The sequence below is a fragment of the Xenopus tropicalis genome, chromosome 2 (genome assembly GCF_000004195.4).
Source record: "Xenopus tropicalis strain Nigerian chromosome 2, UCB_Xtro_10.0, whole genome shotgun sequence".
NCBI classification, from domain to species: domain Eukaryota; kingdom Metazoa; phylum Chordata; class Amphibia; order Anura; family Pipidae; genus Xenopus; species Xenopus tropicalis.
This window is the reverse complement of record NC_030678.2, coordinates 149,990,106-150,010,469: the sequence shown is the minus strand read 5'-3', so window position 1 is coordinate 150,010,469 and position 20,364 is coordinate 149,990,106. Positions and strand designations below refer to the sequence as shown.

At 39.4% G+C, this 20,364-nt stretch overlaps 1 protein-coding gene across 1 annotated transcript in view; it reads left to right on the top strand.

The window, feature by feature from the left end:
• Positions 1 to 20,043, top strand: part of atp7b (ATPase, Cu++ transporting, beta polypeptide) — a 47,853-nt gene extending 27,810 nt beyond the window's left edge. The window contains exons 6-22 of the mRNA XM_002936732.5: positions 866 to 1,027; positions 2,383 to 2,459; positions 2,615 to 2,789; positions 2,956 to 3,189; positions 4,077 to 4,168; positions 4,801 to 4,928; positions 6,017 to 6,171; positions 7,167 to 7,301; positions 7,559 to 7,753; positions 8,016 to 8,198; positions 10,043 to 10,235; positions 10,975 to 11,121; positions 12,379 to 12,521; positions 13,588 to 13,791; positions 14,191 to 14,308; positions 14,979 to 15,081; positions 16,677 to 20,043. Of these exons, the coding sequence (XP_002936778.3) occupies positions 866 to 1,027; positions 2,383 to 2,459; positions 2,615 to 2,789; positions 2,956 to 3,189; positions 4,077 to 4,168; positions 4,801 to 4,928; positions 6,017 to 6,171; positions 7,167 to 7,301; positions 7,559 to 7,753; positions 8,016 to 8,198; positions 10,043 to 10,235; positions 10,975 to 11,121; positions 12,379 to 12,521; positions 13,588 to 13,791; positions 14,191 to 14,308; positions 14,979 to 15,081; positions 16,677 to 16,938 (2,706 nt within the window). The 3' untranslated portion in view covers positions 16,939 to 20,043. The remainder of the gene's footprint in view (positions 1 to 865; positions 1,028 to 2,382; positions 2,460 to 2,614; positions 2,790 to 2,955; positions 3,190 to 4,076; positions 4,169 to 4,800; positions 4,929 to 6,016; positions 6,172 to 7,166; positions 7,302 to 7,558; positions 7,754 to 8,015; positions 8,199 to 10,042; positions 10,236 to 10,974; positions 11,122 to 12,378; positions 12,522 to 13,587; positions 13,792 to 14,190; positions 14,309 to 14,978; positions 15,082 to 16,676) is intronic.
• Positions 20,044 to 20,364: the final 321 nt, after the last annotated feature.

Here is a 20,364-nt window from a genome sequence, read left to right as displayed (position 1 = left end):
GCTTCAGCAATATATTATACAAGGGTCCTAGCAATATGTGATACTGTGTCCCTAGTATATCATGACACAGTGGCACAATCAGTATATGATACAGTGGCCATAACACTATATGATATTGTGACCCCAGCAAAATATGATACAGTAGCCCTTTTTTCCCTCACACATTGGCCCATGCACTATATAATACAGTGACCTTCCGCAGTATATGATTGATACATAGTGGGACTAGCAATATATGAAACAATGGAGCCTGCAAGATATAAAACAGTGTCCCCAGAATTTAAATAGAGGGCATCAATTATCCTGCAACACAGAGAGGAGCACTGCATCTTTACAGATCATATAGTGCCCCATGCATTGTGACCCACCTCATCTCGTAGCCAGCTGTCTGGACTATAAGTGATAAAGTATAAGGAAATTGCATTGACGTTTACGTTATGCACCATAGCACAGCTCCTCTTTACCTTGACTGCAGTTGTAGATTATAAACTACACAACTGAGCTGGTCATGGTTGGGCGCCCAATAGTCCCTATTATAATCTGCCACTGATAGCTGAAGAGGAGGGTTTAGGGGATTATAGTGCAATTTATTCTGGAGGGCCACAGCCTGGTGGAGAACCTCTGATTTTATTTAGTGGTTTAGAATTTGATGGATTTGGGCACCCAGCCTGATGGCAGAAAACAGAAATGGAGCTTGACCATTCTATACACATATGTTCATTAACTGTGCTAAGTACTTTGTCACCCTGCAACTTTGAGTCATGTCCTGTTGCAGACTTTTATATTTCTGAGGTTAGGAGTTACTCTGTAGATTTGTGAGTTTGGATAAACTATTTCGACAGAATTAACTGTGTCCTTTTTTTAGATTACAGGAATGACATGCGCTTCTTGTGTTCACAACATTGAGTCCAGGCTAATGAGAACCCCTGGCATTTTGCAAGCATCAGTCGCTCTAGCTACGTGCAAAGCCCAGGTCAAGTTTGATCCAGAGATTGTTGGTCCACGAGATATAATTAGAATTATTGAGGTACTGTATTTAGTATGTTATACACCAATGCTTTTTAGTGCTGAATAGTAAGCATATACAGTACAGGTATTGGATCCATTATCCAGAAAACAGTTATCCAGATTTATCACATTTTTATTCAGTTATTTCCTTTTTCTCTGTAATATTAAAACAGTGTCTTGTATTTGATCCCAACTAAGATATAATTAATCCTTATTGGAGGCAAAACAATCCTATTGGGTTTAATTAATGTGTACATGATTTTTAGTAGACTTAAGGTATGACAAACCAAATATCGGAAAGATCCCTTATCTGGAAAACCCCAGGTCCCGAGCATTTTGGATAACAGGCCCCATACCTGTATAGGACTTTCCCCCAGTTTTTGCTTCAATCACTACAGCATTTTCAGCAAACATTTCTTAAACTTACAAATAGATTTTATTTGTGATCTGAGCATAAAGTGATCATCACTCCTCCTGGATATTCACCTCAACTGGTAGGTGGTACCAGAGATGAAATGGGTTGAAAGTCTCTCTTTTTCCTTGAGCCTTATAATATAGTGACTTGGAAAAGTACTCCCTTGGGGGGCCAGCCCTCATTATCTTCAACTTATATCTTGCAATTCTAGTGTGTTTCCCCTCTCTTGAGAACAGAATAACTACTGTCACTATATAAAGAAACTTGGCAGAAGCTGATTCTCTAAGGGCATAAGTTAATCCTTATGTAAATCCTATTAATTTCAGCTGATTGATTTGTTATTTGCTATCAAAAAAGGAGATACATAAAATCCTGTCTTTGTTAACAGTGTGTTCCCAGCTACATAAAGCTGTGTTACAAAAGTATGGCAGGGCATGCAGGTTGCAAAGAGCCACAGAGTTCAAAAATATATAAAGGTTATCTAGCACACTGCTAAGTAGTCATGGGTCAGGAACCCCGATCTGCTGGCTCTATCATGTTTTTCATTTAGTTGGCTCTATTTACTGTGGAATTTACTTAACCTTTAATAAATGACTCCCCCAGAGATCGGTTTCATCCCAAAACATTACTGGGATGTTATTGGGACCCTTTTTTCATAAGTACTAATATATATTGTGGAAGACCAGTTTTATTATTGTCCACAATTAACACTGTGGCCAGTGGCTCAGAGAACAGGCTGGTCCCTTGTTTTTGTGTGATAATATTCCTATAGAAAGCAGCTTATAAAAAGTAAAATCAAATAGCCTAGTATGCCGATAGCATAAGGGGGAACAGAGCCAACAGAAGAGATAGTTTTACTGAAAAGGAAACAGACATTGCATTGTGCTATAGCCAAACACTAACAGGTATTCTATTTTTGTAAAGGAATCATTGTAATCATATTTGTCTTCAACTGACAGGGAATTGGCTTTCAAGCATCTTTGGCCAAAAGAGATCCAACAGCTCATAAACTTGACCACAAGGAGGAAATAAAGCAGTAAGTAACTGGGATAATATCCAATAAATAACTCAACTGTATATTTATACATATATAAGGGAGGAAACGTAATTCTGTTCATATTAATTTTATTTATATTTGTGGAAAATATACATTTGAACGAGACTAATAGTTCTTGATCTTGATTTCTTAAGGTGGAGAAATTCCTTCCTTTTCAGTCTTCTATTTGGGATCCCTGTTATAATTCTCATGATTTACATGTTGGCTGCTAACAAAGATCATCACAACACAATGGTGCTTGACAGAAATATTGTTCCTGGTTTATCAATAATAAATCTTGTCTTCTTCATTCTCTGTACCTTCGTTCAGGTAGGTGAGCATTCTTGGCTTTCCTCATTTTCTTTCTGCTGTGTGATTGGTTAGTCATTTCCCCATCTTATATACACAAAGCAATGGCACATTTAGTCCCCCTTTGTCTCTCATTCTTTTAATTATAGAGATGAAACTTTTGTTTTTATGTGCTTCTTCCCTACAGACCCTTGGAGGCAGGTATTTTTATGTTCAAGCCTATAAATCTCTGAAGCACAAGGCAACTAATATGGATGTGCTGATTGTCCTGGCCACCACAATTGCCTACATTTACTCTGTGGTCATTCTGACAGTGGCCATGGTGGAGAAGGCCGACAAAAGCCCTGAGACTTTCTTTGATACCCCTCCCATGCTGTTCATGTTTATTGCCCTGGGAAGATGGCTGGAGCATATTGCAAAGGTTGGTTTCAGCAGCAAAGTTCCCATATCTTTTGTTTCATTGCTTTGATTGCTTCACCTTTGCGTAATCCTGCCTATGTAGTACTGAAACCTTGCCAGTAGTTCTCATTGGCAGGCCATGAACAATGTATTAGAGGAAAACTATAACTTCGAACAATGTAGGTCAAACACATTTAAAGGTACAAACTCTGTGCTGTTCTCCCTGAAGAAAGTTCCTCTTGGGAACTGAAACGTCGGGCAAATAAAAAACCATGTTGATATACTTTTTGTAAAACCTTTATTTTTTCTGATAATGTTTTTTTTGAAGTCCTGTGAGTGCTGGCCTCTATTACACCTTTATTTGTATATTTTGCATTTAGCACCCAGGCATTTATCCCCCTGTGTGTGGTGTGCTACCTCTGCTGGGACTATTTATTCTGGGGGTATAGTTTTCCTTTCACTTACGTCTTATGGTATCCATTAATCTCTCTGTGATTAATGTAATTGTCTTTTGGGGCCTGTTTTTTTTATAGTTATTGACATTTTTCTCAGGGATATGGGGTATTTATTTCTCTCTTGGATCATTCCCAGAGCTCCAGTTTCTTTTGGTTTATTTGTCCAAGGATGATGGTTACTAGGTAATGCGATGATGCAGTTTTATTTACATTTTCACAACATCAGATCAGTAGTGAAATACAATGACCTTAATATAATCACAGTGTAAACTTGTATTAGGGGAAGCATTGCAAAACGGCTCTTTGGCCATGGTTTAACCTTCAGACTGACTAAAACCCCTACAGGCACGCAGTGACAGGGGTTATGATAAATAACATGTTCACTTTTACTGTAACAGAGACTCAAGTAAAAAAAATGCTAACGAGATTTCACTGTTATAATTCTACATCCTAGAGTAAAACCTCCGAAGCTCTCGCCAAGCTGATATCCTTACAAGCTACAGAGGCCGCAGTTGTTACATTTGGTGCAAATCAAATAATTCTAAGGTATGTTATCCTTCTTTATTTTTTTTTTTATATTTCTGATTCAGAGTTAAAGTAGGATTTCATGAAGAAAAAGTTCCCCCGATATTTTTGAAGAAAATTTGAGATTGCTACATTTACTGGTTAATCTTAATGACCTGTTGTGCCCCTTATTTAGGATAGTTGTTAATATGTAGTTTTATCAGTAGTAGACTGAATGGGTAGTACTTATAAGTTGCACAGATGTTTTCTATAAGGCATCTAATAGTAAACAAGTTGGGGGGTGGGCCCTGCACCCCCCAGTCCGACCCTGTTTCTAGTGGTGGGTTAGTACAGTAGCTGGGGCCACTTATCTAAAAGGTTTTTATAGTATACAATATAAAAAGTAAAGTAAAGAAAGAATTAGCTCCTAAAAATAAGTATTTATCATAGAGGAGAACAAACCCAGGCCCTCACAAATAGTTGTGCCTGTCTGTGTTTCTCTTATGCTACAATTTCACAGCTAAGTGAGAGGAGATCACATAGAAGTAGTGTGTCGGCCTAACTGTTATTTAGCTTTTGCCACTTATTTTAGCTTTACATTTAATTTTACTTTTGTACTGTCTGGGAAGCAAGCAGCTGTGATCATCTTATCTGTGTGTGTGTCTGTATTACAGAGAGGAGCAGGTAGCTGTAGAATTAGTTCAAAGAGGAGATATCGTCAAGGTTGTCCCTGGGGGTAAATTCCCTGTTGATGGAAAGGTTATAGAAGGAACCTCAATGGCAGATGAATCTCTCATTACAGGTAGTCTTTTCATTTTTATTTTTATTGTGTGAAATTAGTTTGTCCAATTATGCTTATAATAAACACATTTTTTCATTATATTATACATAATGTATATATAGCTCCCAATATTTGCGGGACAGTCCCTCTTTTGACAGCTCAACCTACAGTCCCAGATTCTTACTGGAAATTCCCTAATTTCCCTTTGATCTCCTGCACTGAATGCTAAAAAAGATACAAATTTAATTAAAAAGTAGCTTTTGGCAGAGAGCCCAGAAAGTTAAACAAGCTTCACCTGCATTTAGATACAAATGTTTCTCAAACTTAATTAAAAAGTAGCTTTTGGCAGAGAGCCCAGAAATCTTAACGAGCTTCACCTGCAGTTAGATACATTGTTTCTCACATTTAATTAAATAAGTACCTTTAGGCTGATGCCACACGTGGCGTAGGGCTGATTTTTTCGGCAAGCGGAAAAACGCTTGCCGAAAATCAGCCCTGCGCCTGCTACTTGTGCCTGCACCCGAATGAATGGAATACGCTCAGGTGCAGGCACATATAGCCGATATACGCATGAAAACGCGAGAGAATGCAAAGTCTATATATATAGTATATCGGCTACATGTGCCTGCACCCGAGCGTATTCCAATCATTCGGGTGCTGGCACAAGTAGCAGGCGTAGGGCCGAAAAAATCAGCCCTACACCACGTGTGGCATCAGCCTTAGGCAGAGAGCCCAGAAAGTTAACAAGCTACAACTGCACTGAGGTACAATTGTAACTAATGGGCGTGACCAGAGACATTTCTCTTTTCTCATTTCTTTTTATTCCCCTTTACATTTTCAAGATGTTAAAGGGAAAGTATGCATCCCATCTCAGGATTAGCAGTGCCATGTGTTTAGCTATTAAAACTTATCATGTTGTAATGTGATGTAATATGTATCTGAAACTGTTCTCTAATTAGATATAAAATGCATGCCTCCTCCTTTGATATAATGACCATAATTGATATGTAAAGCCTGATTATTTTTAGGACAAAACCTATTAATTGTCTCAGCTGGCAAGACAAAATAATTGCTGTTGTTATTATGCAATGGAATTTGCTGGTTTGTAGGTGAGCCGATGCCCGTAAGGAAGAAGCCTGGCAGCATGGTTATTGCTGGTTCCATCAACGCACATGGCACAGTTCTTGTTGAAGCTACACATGTTGGATCTGAAACTACTTTGGCACAGATTGTCAAACTTGTGGAGGAAGCTCAAATGTCCAAGGTGCCCCAGTATTTCCATAATAACCATACTTTGCGAATTGGCAATGCATTATAGTCAGCCTTGCCTTAAGTTGTGTTCATTTGTATTTTACCAATATGAAAATGGATAAAAGAGAGGGCACTGCAGAAAAAGTAGAGGTATAGGAACCATTATCCAGAAACCCGTTATCAAAAAAGTTTTGAATTGTGGGAATGCCATTGCCCATAGACTCCATTCTAAGCTAAAAATTCAATTTTTAAATTAGTTCCTTTTTCTCTGTAATAATGAAACAGTACCTTGTACTTGACCCAGCTACAATATAATTAATCCTTACTGGAGGCAAACCAATCTTATTGGGATTATTTAATGATTAAATGATTTTTTAGCAGACTGGTACTGGTTATGTATAGCAGATAAAATATTGTCTACAGCGAGGATTGTAGTTGAGTAGATGTAGAAGCTTGCTCTATCAAGGTGATCAAACCAATAACAGGGATAGAATCGCCATGTTGCATTGCATGTAGTGCTACATGTGTTCAGGAGTGCTGCATATACAGTATATTATTTAGATGTTTATTTAGATATTTAGGGAGCTCCGAGGTATGCTAGGTTTTGGGGAGTCCTGTATTACTGTTGTAGAACACAACATACGCCTACAGGAGCAAGTGTTTGGTGAATGGGCCCTAGGGGTCACAATTTTGCACCACTTAGTGCTCAAGCACTTGCACCCTTAGCAATCCTAAATGAGCCCAATAGTGAGCTATTTAAATCAAATGTTTAGATTTAGTATGATCCCTTTTGCGTGTGTTTCCAATATAATGGGCCAGATTCAGTTCAAGTACTTTAACACATAAAATATAAAACTGAATCTGGCCCAATATATGGAAGATAAAACCTAATATAAATGGCTAAAAATACTTGAATGAATATGGAATTCTGCATATTATACACACGTGCACAGACATATGCATAAATCACTCTTTAAATGTGCTTATAATTGATTCTCTCTTTTATAGGCACCTATCCAGCAGCTGGCAGATAAAATAAGTGGATACTTTGTTCCCTTTATCATCATTATTTCTGTTGTGACTTTGGTGACTTGGATAATTATTGGCTTTGTAAATTTTGACATCATAATTAAATATTTTCCGGTAAGTATTTTATCCACTAGTGTTTTTTCACTAGAAAATGCCATGCGTGAAATTAGCCTAAAACTGTTGTTTTCATTGATCTATTCAGAGTATAATATAATTTGATGTGGTAGGTTTGTGTTAAATTGGTAGTGCCAAAATTGACTCCATATTGGTTGCTATTGGAAACAATACCTGGATAAACAATGGACCTGTTAGTACATCCACCCTCGATCTACTTTGCCCTGTTAACATATTATTTTTCCATATCATTTCAGAGTTACAGTAAAAATATTTCTAAGACAGAGGTTATAATACGTGTGGCATTTCAGACCTCCATCACGGTGCTGAGCATCGCCTGTCCCTGTGCTTTGGGCCTGGCAACACCCACAGCAGTAATGGTTGGTACAGGAGTGGCAGCTCAGAATGGCATCCTTATTAAAGGCGGTGAACCACTAGAGATGGCTCACAAGGTCAGTAACCAATAAAGATGTACTGTATGTATGTTGTGTGTTCTATCCTTTTATAAGGGATAATATGCCCAATGCTGTCCTGACTGCTGCAAAGTCACATTGCACAACTACTTCAATAGGTGGAAGGGCCGTAGGTTGTATATGTAACATCTATTCACTATAAATTGTGTTTCCTTTAGTTACAATAGGTACCTCAATGGGTAAAAGTTACCTCCTCAATACTTGTTTAATATGCAATACAGTTGTGAACTTTTATATCTAGATAAAGGCAGTGATGTTTGACAAGACCGGCACCATAACACATGGGGTACCTAAAGTCATGCGAGTGCTGCTGCTAGGCGACGTGGTGAAGATGCCTCTGAAAAGGATGCTTGCTGTGGTGGGGACGGCGGAAGCCAGCAGCGAACATCCTCTGGGAATGGCAGTCACAAAATACTGCAAGGAGGTAACACGTGTTCTGCTTGGACTGATCTTTAGCCATAATGCACCAATCAGCTCTGTAATTCAGTGTCTAAATATGATATCCCATTGCCGCATTGTGATGCACTATTCCAGTAAATCTAACCAGTAGATCAGTGCTTTGAAGCTTCCCAATGCTTTTCAGTGAGTAGATTATTTGACATACCACATATGTCAAGGCCATATTATATTAAAATGATGGCATACAAAGATGTTATTAAGGCCTCCACTTTGGCAACCTGATGTAGATTTAGACACACAGAACCTTATTACTCTTTAAGCTTACATTTTTATTATTATTGTTACTTTTCATCCCTTTTATTTCTATTTAGTCCCTCTCCTGTTTATCGTCCAGTCAGTGGCGTAGCGTGGGCTTTCGTCGCCTGGGGCCGACCGGAAATTTGCCGCCCCTCTATTTAGTTATTCTTGAAAAAAATAGACAAAATAAAAAAAGCAGCATTAAATTTTTTTTTTTTTTTTATTGAATTTGAAATGCGGTGCGCGTGTCATAATTGTCAAAAGTGGATTCAGCTGTGCGTCCGTGGCTGCCCATGGTGGCAGGGCCGCCATCAGAAATCACGGGGCCCCTCCCATCAGTACAGGACACACAGACATAAAAAGTATTAGGGTCACCCTACCACAGTGCCCCCTAACACTATGCTGGCCAGGCCCCCCTAACGCTATTCTGGCCACGGTCCCCCCATACAACTGCCCCATAGACAGTACCCCCATACACAGTGCCCCCAATTGCCCCATACACAGTGCCCCCCACACACATTGCCTCCAATTGCCCATAGAAAGTGCCCCAATTTCCCCATAGACAGTGCCTCCAATTGCCCCATACACAGTGTCCCCATAGACAGCCCCCTCCACACAGTGCCCCCAATTGCCCTTAGACAGTGCCCCCAATAGGAAGTGCCCCCATACACAGTGCCCCAATTTCCCCATACACAGTTCCCCCATAGACAGTACCCCCCAAAGACCTTGACCCCCCACAGAAAGTGCCCCAATTGCCCCATACACAGTTCCCCCAATAGAAAGTGCCCCCATACACAGTGCCCCCATAAACAGTGCCCCCAATTGCCCCATACAAAGTGCCCCCAATAGGAAGTGCCCCCATACACAGTGCCCCAATTGCCCCATACACAGTGTCCCCATAGACAATACCCCCCAAAGACCTTGCCCCCCAATAGAAAGTGCCCTCATACACAGAGCCCCAATTGCCCCATACACAGTGCCCCCAATAGGAAGTGCCCCCATACACAATACCCCACAAAGACCTGGCCCCCCCCCATGGAAAGTGCCCCAATTTCCCCATAGACAGTAGCCCCCACACAGTGCCCCCAATTTCCCCCATAGTACATACCCCCAACAGACCATCGGCGGCGGCTCCTTCTCTCTTACAAGCAACAGGCGCTTCTATAAGGTTGCGCCTCGTCGCTGACGTGTGACGTCATACGCACGGGCGCAACCTTATAAAAGCGCCTGTTGCCTGTAAGAGAGAAGGAGCCGCCGCCGCCCCTTCTGATACGCCGCCCGGGGCCATGGCCCCCTCGGCACCCCCCTCGCTACGCCACTGCGTCCAGTCTCTCATTCAAACCACTGCCTGGTTGCTCAGACCATACAACCAGATAGCTGCTGAATTTTCAAACTGGAGAGCTGCTGAACAACAAGCTAAATAACTAAAAAAAACAAAGAATAAAAAACAGTTGTCTCAGAATATTACTGTCTATCATATTAAACATTAATTTAAAGGTGAACAACCCCTTTAAGTACTATTGGACTGCAGTGGAATGTAATATTTTTTTTTTATTTCTCTCTCCTTTATAGGAACTTGGTACAGAATTGTTAGGATATTGTACAGATTTCCAGGCTGTCCCTGGATGTGGCATCAGCTGTAAAGTGAATAATATAGAGAGTGTTCTAGTGCAGAATGAAGAAGGACTAAATGAACAGAATTCTTACAGAAATTCTCTCATCGGAACCACAGACAGCTCTTTGATTATCACTCCTGAATTATTAGGTATGGCTCCATGTGTAATAGTGACGTGCAGAAGAATGAGTGCACTTTGCATGTAAATAAGCCCCAATACTGGATATATAAACCATATTATTATTTTTGAATTTGCATTCTGTGTATTATGCTGTTTTCCCAGGCATCTAATGTTTGCCAGATATTCAGACAAGATGCAGAACTCAGGGCACGAGCCCCTATATTGTAAGCTAGCATGGATATCACAATTACACCAAGGATCTTTGGGGCACCATCAGATCTTTAATTGTTCTTGCTGTAAACTTAACTTGAAATATTCCCACGGGGAAATGATATCCAAACACAAACAAATATTGTCATATACCAGATGAAGATTCATAAGGCCAGCTGTTAAGTATGTAGAACGATTAATCAAAAACAGCAGTCAGATTTTTGTTTAGGATGTTATCACCTGGAGAGATCATACTATTGTTATTGTAAGTTTGGCAATAGACTTGCAGATATTTTGTGCAAACAAACCAATTCCATTAAATATTCTATTTGTGCAATCACAGAAACAGCTGATATCCATGGTATAATATCTGTCCAGCTTGTTTGCACAACATGGAAGAGATTATCATACGAAACCCTTATGCCTGATAATAATATTTGTATGTTTATTGGCTGCTAAATTTTTGTTTAATGTGAGTAATCTGTGCATCATTTCAGAAGGGGCATTTCTGTTACAAGCCCATTTGGTTGGCTCGTCTCACTTATTTGTGTCCCACAGGTGCCCAAGCCCCACTAGCCCACACTGTTTTAATTGGCAATCGAGAATGGATGAGACGCAATGGGCTACACATCTCTACTGATGTTGATGAGGCCATGTCCAGCCATGAGATGAAAGGACAAACAGCAGTACTAGTGGCAATAGATGGTAAAATGGCTCTTAAATGCATTTATCATTTATTATATAGACCAATTGTATTCTTTATTATCAGAAAAGGTTGTTAACATTCCTTTTTCCACTTGTTTCTGTAATGCCTGCCATTTATATGTTGTTATATTGCCGGTAGTCTATAAAGCTTTCATAAGAGCGGGGCATCAATAACTTTTCAGAAGTGGTGCACAGTGTGTGCAGAAGAAGCACTGACAATCTCTTCAGGCCATGGAGTTATGACTACAAAATGTGCCCCATCCTGTATTATGGCAACATTCATGGGGAATAGGCTAGGCAAGGTAGCTTTAATCTAATCTCACTCTATGCCATAAACCTGAAGGAGAAATATTAATCTATTGCATTGTGTGTGCCCTGCTGGTTGATAGAAGACAATACAGAGGGGTGTTTACCATAATCTCACATACTGAACAGTAGCATTTGATGGCATGTACACTACTGGGCACAGTCTGAATTTATATGTTCCCATAGTTATATAACATTGCTTATGATGCATCTGATTTTGACCCTGTATAACCTTTTTATCCACAACTGGTGATAGGCTAATTCGTCCCATTTCACTTCGTGAATATCTAATTATTATATATATATATATATATATACAGTGTATATATATATATATATATATATATATATATATATATATATATATATATATATAAAAGCAGTATATGACTATAGTGTCCAAGTATTAGGAAGGAATGACTATGCGTTGTGAAAGGCCTTGTTACAGAAAACATTATCCAAATATTTGGTTCCAGTGGCTCACCATGTCCCAATGTGTCACTTACTATGACGCTTATGTCCATTAAAATGATGTGACATGTTATGCCTGATGCATTGTATAATGTCAAAATAAAGTTTGCAACATTTTTTATTTACATGGTAAAAATGCTTATGGCATAAATGTTATCAAATACTTTGGTTGTTACAGTGGTTCCATGCTAATATGCAAGTGTACTTTGGGTCCCCAGGTGCCCTCCAGCTTGTGTATTCTGAATGACAAGCTAGGGACATTCCCGGAGAAACCCATGTGCCACCCACCTGTCATCCTATTCCATTCTAGGATTAAGAGTTGCTCCTCAGAGCACAACCAACAAGTCTCAATAGGGCACGATGCACAAAATTAGAAAACCTTATATATCAAGTATTTCAATATTAAATAGGGTATATTATTCACTGAGTGTAAATGAGTGCGTGGACTTTAAAATAACAGTGCACCTTTATTTCCCTTAGGTGAGCTGTGCGGGATGATTGCCATTGCAGACACAGTGAAACAGGAGGCAGCTCTCGCTGTACATACCCTGAAAAGTATGGGAATAGACGTGGTTCTAATTACAGGCGACAACAGAAAAACAGCGAAAGCTATCGCTACCCAGGTATTTCTTCATTTTACAAGAAAAAGACACCTGAGGTACAATTTTGGTCAGTGGGTGGGGGACAAGCCAGTCAACAAAACTTAAAACTGGATATATCTCACTAAAAACTAAATAGTGAATGCTAAGCAGATACTTTTTTAGTAGTAAGTGCCATTGGGTAATCCTAAATAGAAAATTGCTGCCCTCTGGGATCATACCATGCATTATTGCACAAGTTCTGTCTTTTACCCCCACACTACTTCCTTGTTAAAGTTAGAGTTGCATTATTTCCTGTCAGCTGATCTCTGAGGGAGCACCCAGCCCATCACTACATGGTGGCTCAAGGGAAAAGATGTAAAACGGCAATATTTACTGATATATATATATATATATATATATATATATATATATTGCAGTTTGGCAAGATTTTTTAATAGGCCACTGTTGGTTAAGTATTAATTTCAGGGGTATAGTTTCAAATGTATTTTGCTAAAAATAACCATTTAGCTGCTGTGTGTAATTGTGCCTCCATGACACCTGGAGGTACCAACTCCAAAGCCAGGCAGGCTGTATGAGTAAGCCCTAACTTATATCGGTCTTGCTTCCATAAGACAACTAATTCAACATTTAAGTGGGTGAGTGACAGCAGTAACCTTGGTATCTATCTGCCTGGCATAATTACTCATATTTACAGGGTTACGGCAAGTTGTTCTTATGAAGTCAAGCTGCAGTGCGTCAGAGCCTACACATACAGCCAGCCTGGCTTTGGCACAGTTCAGTGTGCCTTGAGGCACATTATTATTTTTATAATGCTGTGATTCACCTGTGGAACCACATCCTTATAGTAGAATACCTGTCATGGAGGCATTTGTAATGAGCATACATAAAACACACATGATAAATGAACAATGTATTGTTCTAAAAATACACTGATGTGACGTGACCTGCATATCATAAAAAACTATTTTTACCAACTCTTGGGGAGAATCTAAGTAAGCTGTAAATATGTGTTAATGTTGTGCTGGATAATTATTTATCCATATATACTATCATTATTATGTTAGCAATAACACTTCATTTATTATAGGTTGGCATCAAAAAAGTTTTTGCAGAAGTTCTTCCCTCCCATAAAGTTGCCAAGGTTCAAGCTCTCCAGAGTGATAACAAGAGGGTGGCCATGGTAGGAGATGGAGTGAATGACTCGCCCGCGCTTGCCAGAGCTGATGTCGGCATTGCTATTGGCACTGGGACGGATGTGGCCATTGAAGCTGCTGATATAGTTCTTATCAGGGTATGAGATTACTGACAAATCTATGCTGTAGTATTACACACACAAATAGGAAGCAAGGAACTGCAGAACTAGTACTTCAGCCGATGTATCCCTGAATGGCCATGGTTTTGTAACTGTGGCTGGCACTATTAACTCCATATTATATGCTCGCCTGTCCATATGCTGTGTAATGTACTGGCAGAAGAATATCGAAATATTAATCTATCTCATATAGTAAATGCTCGCCTAAAATGACAAATTTAAAGGTAATCTATGCTTCGTTCCTACAGCCAAAGTATAATGAATAACAGATAATGGATTCATTCAGTTACTACCATTTACAGTATGTTATAAATAAGAAACAGAATTAATGGAAGTAGGACTGCTATAAATGTATTGCTCTTATTTGCTTTCTTGCAGAATGATTTATTAGATGTGGTTGCCAGTATCCACCTCTCAAAGAGGACAGTGAGACGAATACGACTCAACTTTGTATTTGCTTTGATATATAATCTTCTTGGCATACCTATTGCTGCAGGTAAATTATTCTAGAATTGTTGTATTTTAATCACACATTTCTCCTGCTCTGTGATATATATCGCAATAACATTCTGCAAGTGCCATATACAGAAAATATGTGTATCGCAAAGCATCATACAGGAGGTGCAAAGAAGGTGTGCTAGTGGAAGTAAGGGACACCAGAGCCCCACATTTAATGCCTTGGGATAAAGAGAAGCCGGGTACTCCAGAGCCCTATAATTAAAGCCTAAGGACCAGGGGTTGTTGGGCACTCAGTAGCTTAGGTGTTTCCTAATGCATGAAAATATAATGTGAATATAACTGTAATTGCAGTACAATCATATATGTCTGTTCCTTTCTGTACATCTGGTTCTGTCTCTTGAAACAATGTAGCAGATGTCAGCCACAGGGCAAGAGCACACAGGGTGGATTGTGTGCCCTCAGATAAGTGCAGGCTGACAATCCGCCCTGTGTGCCCTTGCCCTTACATGCTTCTGTTAATCATCTGGCTTTTACTACATTGTTTCATACTGGTTTGCTGCAGAGTAAAATATTTTAAGAAAATAATAAGAAACACAAGAATTTAGAAGTGATAAGTGAAGGAATGTCCGTATCTGCAGCCTACTAAAGGGTGAGCTTCTTAGGTTTCCTCTCATAGTTACGCTCTTCTTCCCTTTTGATTTACCAAGGTGTGTTCATGCCAGCGGGACTTGTGTTACAACCTTGGATGGGCTCCGCTGCAATGGCAGCTTCCTCTGTCTCTGTGGTTCTGTCCTCATTGCAGTTAAAATGGTAAGTCACAAACTGTACAAGTGTTGTACATAACATATAAATATGTGTGCCTGTATATTGTAAATCCTTTTACAAGAAGATAAGAGGGCGCAATTATGTCCACAAATGCAGTGAGCAAAGTACAATTTCAAGTGGAATTGCTGTTTTTTTGCCATATTGCAGCATTATCCCCCAGAATGGCATCATTGCACTTGCAAAGGGGTCATGCAATTGTGCAGCGCCTATAACAACTGCACTTGATTCAAAAATGCACTTTGTCAAAAATTAGGCGCAGAATATTTTTTAAGTATGCCTGGCATGATTTCAGGTTTTTGGCGTGCAAGTGACCTGCACGCCCTGTTCTTTCTGCTCCTGTTAGCAGAAAACTGCACTGGCCCAGCGAGCACCTCAGCAAGTAGTTAAATTTCGGCTTTCCACTTTACTGCACAAGTGCATGGTGCTTGCTGAGAAGTACCCCGGGCGGGGGCTGGTTTCTGCTAACAGGAGCACCATCCTGGGGTAACAAGTCAGTAAATACAATCACTGGGGGGGTTCCTAACTTTTGGTATCCCTGAGTGATTTCAACCTTTCCTTCTCCTTTAAGGGGGAAGACCTCTTTAAACATTTTATCACAAACACACACATATAATAATATATCATTTTGGCTGCAAGGAGTCATTTCCGAATTTTAGTGAGGAAACCCTCACAAGCATTTTACAGCACAAATGAGCAAAGGAGACCCAGCATTTTACAAGCATACACTAATGAAAGGCAAAGCAAGGGATTAGCTATTCATACAAACAACAGAGGATACATGTGTATGGAAAATGATGCAGCAGCTGATTATAGGATTAATTGCCAAGATTTACGTCAACTGCTTCCTCATTAGCCAACACAAGGAAGCAGAGGCATTGTTAATAAAAACTGCCAGCACATCCAAATGAGTTTGAACTCTTCCTATGGAGAAGAAGTAATTAAACATTATTGTATTAAATGCACCTTTTTTTTTTTTTTTTAAAACAAGTGTTGGCCCAAGGAGGGTAAAAGTCCCCAGAAAGGAGAAAGAAAGATTAAGAGTGAGAGACTGTGTGTATCATATTCTGCCAGAAACTTAACCGCTCAAACCTGTTTACATTCACATTCACATTTACAAGGCCTCTTCTTCTCTATACATCCATATATATATATATATATATATATATACTGGGATTCAAAGAGTCAGGGACCATACTAGTGTTTATGTAGCGATTCTGTGCTGTAATATATGTTGTCTGGCAACACTCAGCACAGAAAGATTAAATGATGCCTTATACATGGAAAGGGACAATTCACGTTATCCACTGCAAGTGTTTATTTACCCAAGTGGGATCAGCCATACTAAATGCTATAATGAAAACTGTAGAATACTAAAATTAGATTTTCAGGCAACAAAAGTTAAATTTTTCTAAATCTAGAACTTGTCCATATAATGTCCTTTCCCATTAACCCATATCCATGCTTTCCTATCAGATGCCAGGGTTTAGGTTTGTGTGTATTTGATATCCATTGCAATTAGTATATGTCATATATTATTTATAATATCTGTACTTTTCTTTCTATTGCACTATACCACTTAGCTACCGGAAACCAGACTCTGACAGGTACGAAGCTCGTGCACAGGGACACATGAAGCCACTCACCCCATCACAGATTAGTGTTCACATTGGGATGGATGACCGGTGGAGGGATCTGCCAAAGACAAAAGCCTGGGATCAGATCAGCTACATCAGCCAAGTGTCCAGAGCATCTCAGAAGCCGAAACGGCACGGCTCTCTTGTAGAGCAACAAGACAAGTGGTCGCTACTTATCAATGAAACACATGAGGACCAGATGATCTAAATCCCTGTGTAAAGGGAAGTGGCATCATATTATGAAACTGATCACTCTGAATCTGCCTTGTGTGCCATCTGGGGTTGGATTACCCTTGCTTTCTGTCTAGTAGTGAATAGGGAACAGTTGTGTATTTTTCATTCTATTTACACTGTAGTGGCTTTAAAGGAAGCTTTTTAAAAGCATATAATAGTGGGTAAGGAACAGACAAGGGACAGTGAGGTTGAAAAGCAGTAGGGCAGCAAATTGATGAAACAAGGGACGGCAAAGGGACGGAGGCAAATAGGGACCATAGGGGTAATAGTGACATCACACAGTGCTGAAATTATGTCATTCTGCTAGCAATAGGAGTTAGTAAATAATTTCATAGGATATATAAATTATGGGATAGAAAGGTAGTAGCTATATTGTTTCTTTAACATTTATGTTGTTTACATTTAAACTTGATCAGTCAGGGACTCACACAGGATGCTGGGAGTGATTGTTTATAAACACAATAAGAGACAGTGTGTGGCTATCCCTGCTCTGTGGAGCTGCCAGGTTGCCTTACAATTTTGGTATGTATGTGCCTTATGTGCACAAAGAAAATGAGTGAGAGAGGTTACATGAGCATCCACTGATAGACAGAAGGGCTCAGGTGCAAGTCACCATGTTTTGTTACCCACAATGCAGAGTTTTCCCCCATTCCAGTGTCATTCAGGTGAAAGTATAAAGGGACAATCACTGGGGTTCTTCACTTGCTTTCCTACTACAACCCTCAGCACCCGAGCAGTTGATTTGGAAGCATTGATTGACAAAGCCTGCCACTGTCTGGCATAAAAAATATAATTCTTGTAACTATTTTAATACAAACAGGAGTATAGGTACAACAGTAGTATAGGTAAGTCAAAACCAAAGCTGATTAATGGTGCATGCTGGGAGATGTAGTATAGTAGCTAATCAAAATGATGGTGGGTGGGGTTGAATGTATGCTCAATGTACTATGAATATCCTGTTACTGAAAATACATTAGGGGCTTAACTATATCAACCCATGTTAACCAATCAGACTCATGCAAGCAATAGGCTAATTTTACATTTAGCTAATTAAGCATGAGTATAAGGCTCTAGTACCACGTGTATTCTGTCCAGTCCTCCTTACAGGGCTAGCCTTGTTTGATGTTCTATTGTTAAAACGGGGGCATCATGCGGCCCAAAACACACATATTCATTTCCCCCATGAAAGTATCAATATCCCGCACCCTGTGTGATTTGTAGTGAGCACAAACCTTTAGGAATTCACCAAAGGAACAAGTGATAAGAGCTCTACCTTGCTGTAAGCCGAGGATCTTCACTCAGTCCCACCAAATATTGTTAGATGCCAATACATTATGTAAATGCAAAGGGAATAAGGCTATCCTTCATGTTACTTGCACTGTCTTTAACTAAATAATGATAGTGTACCTCTAATGAACTTTTTCAGATTGGATCATGTAATTACTGATATTGTCTGGTTTGAATCTAATTATATTTATTTTTCTATTCATTTCTTTGCAAGAAGAATTTCTTCTTTATTTTTTCATTGTCTTCTAGATATATTTTTGTGGATGCAAGGCAGAGATTATTTTTAATGTTTTGGATTATATATATATATATATATATATATATATATATAAATGGCTATTTTAGGAATATATGAATTTAAACATTTCTTGGGGGGAAAAATCCATTTTTATGGTTTACATATTTTCCTTCAGCAGACTATACAGTATTAGGGGCCTATTTATTATGCTGTGTAAAATGAAATTTGCCCAAAAAAAAGTGTAAAAAGCTGTGTAAAATAAATGGAGAAGTTCACCGTCTGAATGGCAGATTTTACGACATTTTATGTAAGTTCGCATTAAAAAATTACACCAATTTTACAGCGTTTTTTGTGAGACGAAGCCTGGTGATGATACGCTGATGCACCGTGCACTACATAATAAATCTGCCCCTAAGTGTACAGTTTATTGTTTGGGAAACATTTTATCTGCACATATTTGCATTTATAGATGAGTGGAAGCTGAAGTGCTGTTTTCTTCAGCATAGATATTCTCCCTAAAATCAGTACAGTTATGGGGCCTAATTACAGAGAAAAAGGAAATCATGTTTAAAAAATAGAATTATTTGGTTAAAATGGACTCCATATGACGCCATATGGGAGATGGCCTTCCTGTAATTCAGAGCTTAATGGATAATGGGTTTCTGGATAGGAGGTCCCCACCATACCTGAATAGTATCAGCTTCTTTTCTATTGCCACATGTACTGTGTTTTATAGAAATAGCTTTTCCAAGGCACAGAATGTGTATTTGTGTGCAAAGAGATTGTATGCTCTAGGCATGGTGTGGCCTTATCTTTAATTATCTTTAAGGGAAAGTATATAGAGGATAAATCATACCCCAAATACAGGTCCGTATCTGTATGCATATGTGTACATTTTATTGTTTATACATTTTATATTTAAATGTTTATGTGCTAATAAAAATGAGCAGTATGGTAATGCAGTGGTTAATGTGGCTGCCTATAAAAGCAGGGGTCCCAGGTTAAAATCAAGTTAGGGCACTATCTGCAAGGGAATTGGATGGTGTCCCTGTGCTTGCATGGGTTTCAGAGGCCGCCCCCGTCCCACACCCCAACTCCCCCCTCCCCAGGATCACACACAATCACATCCTTTTAGCTCACACACAGAGCACTGGGGACAGGACATGCAGAAATCTCCCTAGACCCCACTGCTCTGGATGTGAGCAAAGTCTAGGTGCGGCTGGGCGGCTGGGCGGCATTCTGCCCCTAAATTTGTGCTGCCCTAGGCCCAGGCCTTTGTGGCATTGCCACAAATCTGGGCCTCTAATTATACAGGCAGGTTAATTATCTGTGTGTGTTAGGGACCTTAGACTGTAAGCTCCACTGGGGCTGGAACTGATATAAACAATGTAGAATTCTGAAAAGCAATGTGAAATATGTTGGCACTTTATAAAGAATAAATACAACTGGGTGTATTTTGCCTTGTAATTTCTGTTTTACTATGTAGAGCTTTTTATTAGCAGTAATATATATATATTTGTGTGTGTATCATTCAAATAAAAACAGTTTTTTTTATCACTGAATCTGGACATTTCTCACCTTGGGTGCTTAAGATCATTCCGTGATGCACTGAAAAGAAAGAGTCTGCAGCTTTCATTATCTATTTCATTTATGATAAAACTTTGAGCTGGTGGTGGGTGCTGGGATACAATTCCCTGCTCATTCAGGCCCTGCCATTTGGGCACCTTGGTTGAGCCTGGTCTACTGCTCTGGTTGTCTGAAATTTAATCTGCAGCTTGGTGTGTTGCACTTATTTTCTCCTGAAAGACAGAAGTCCACCTATTGATATCAAAACCTTATTTGGCATGGTAGCAGAGAGCATGTACATGACTAAAG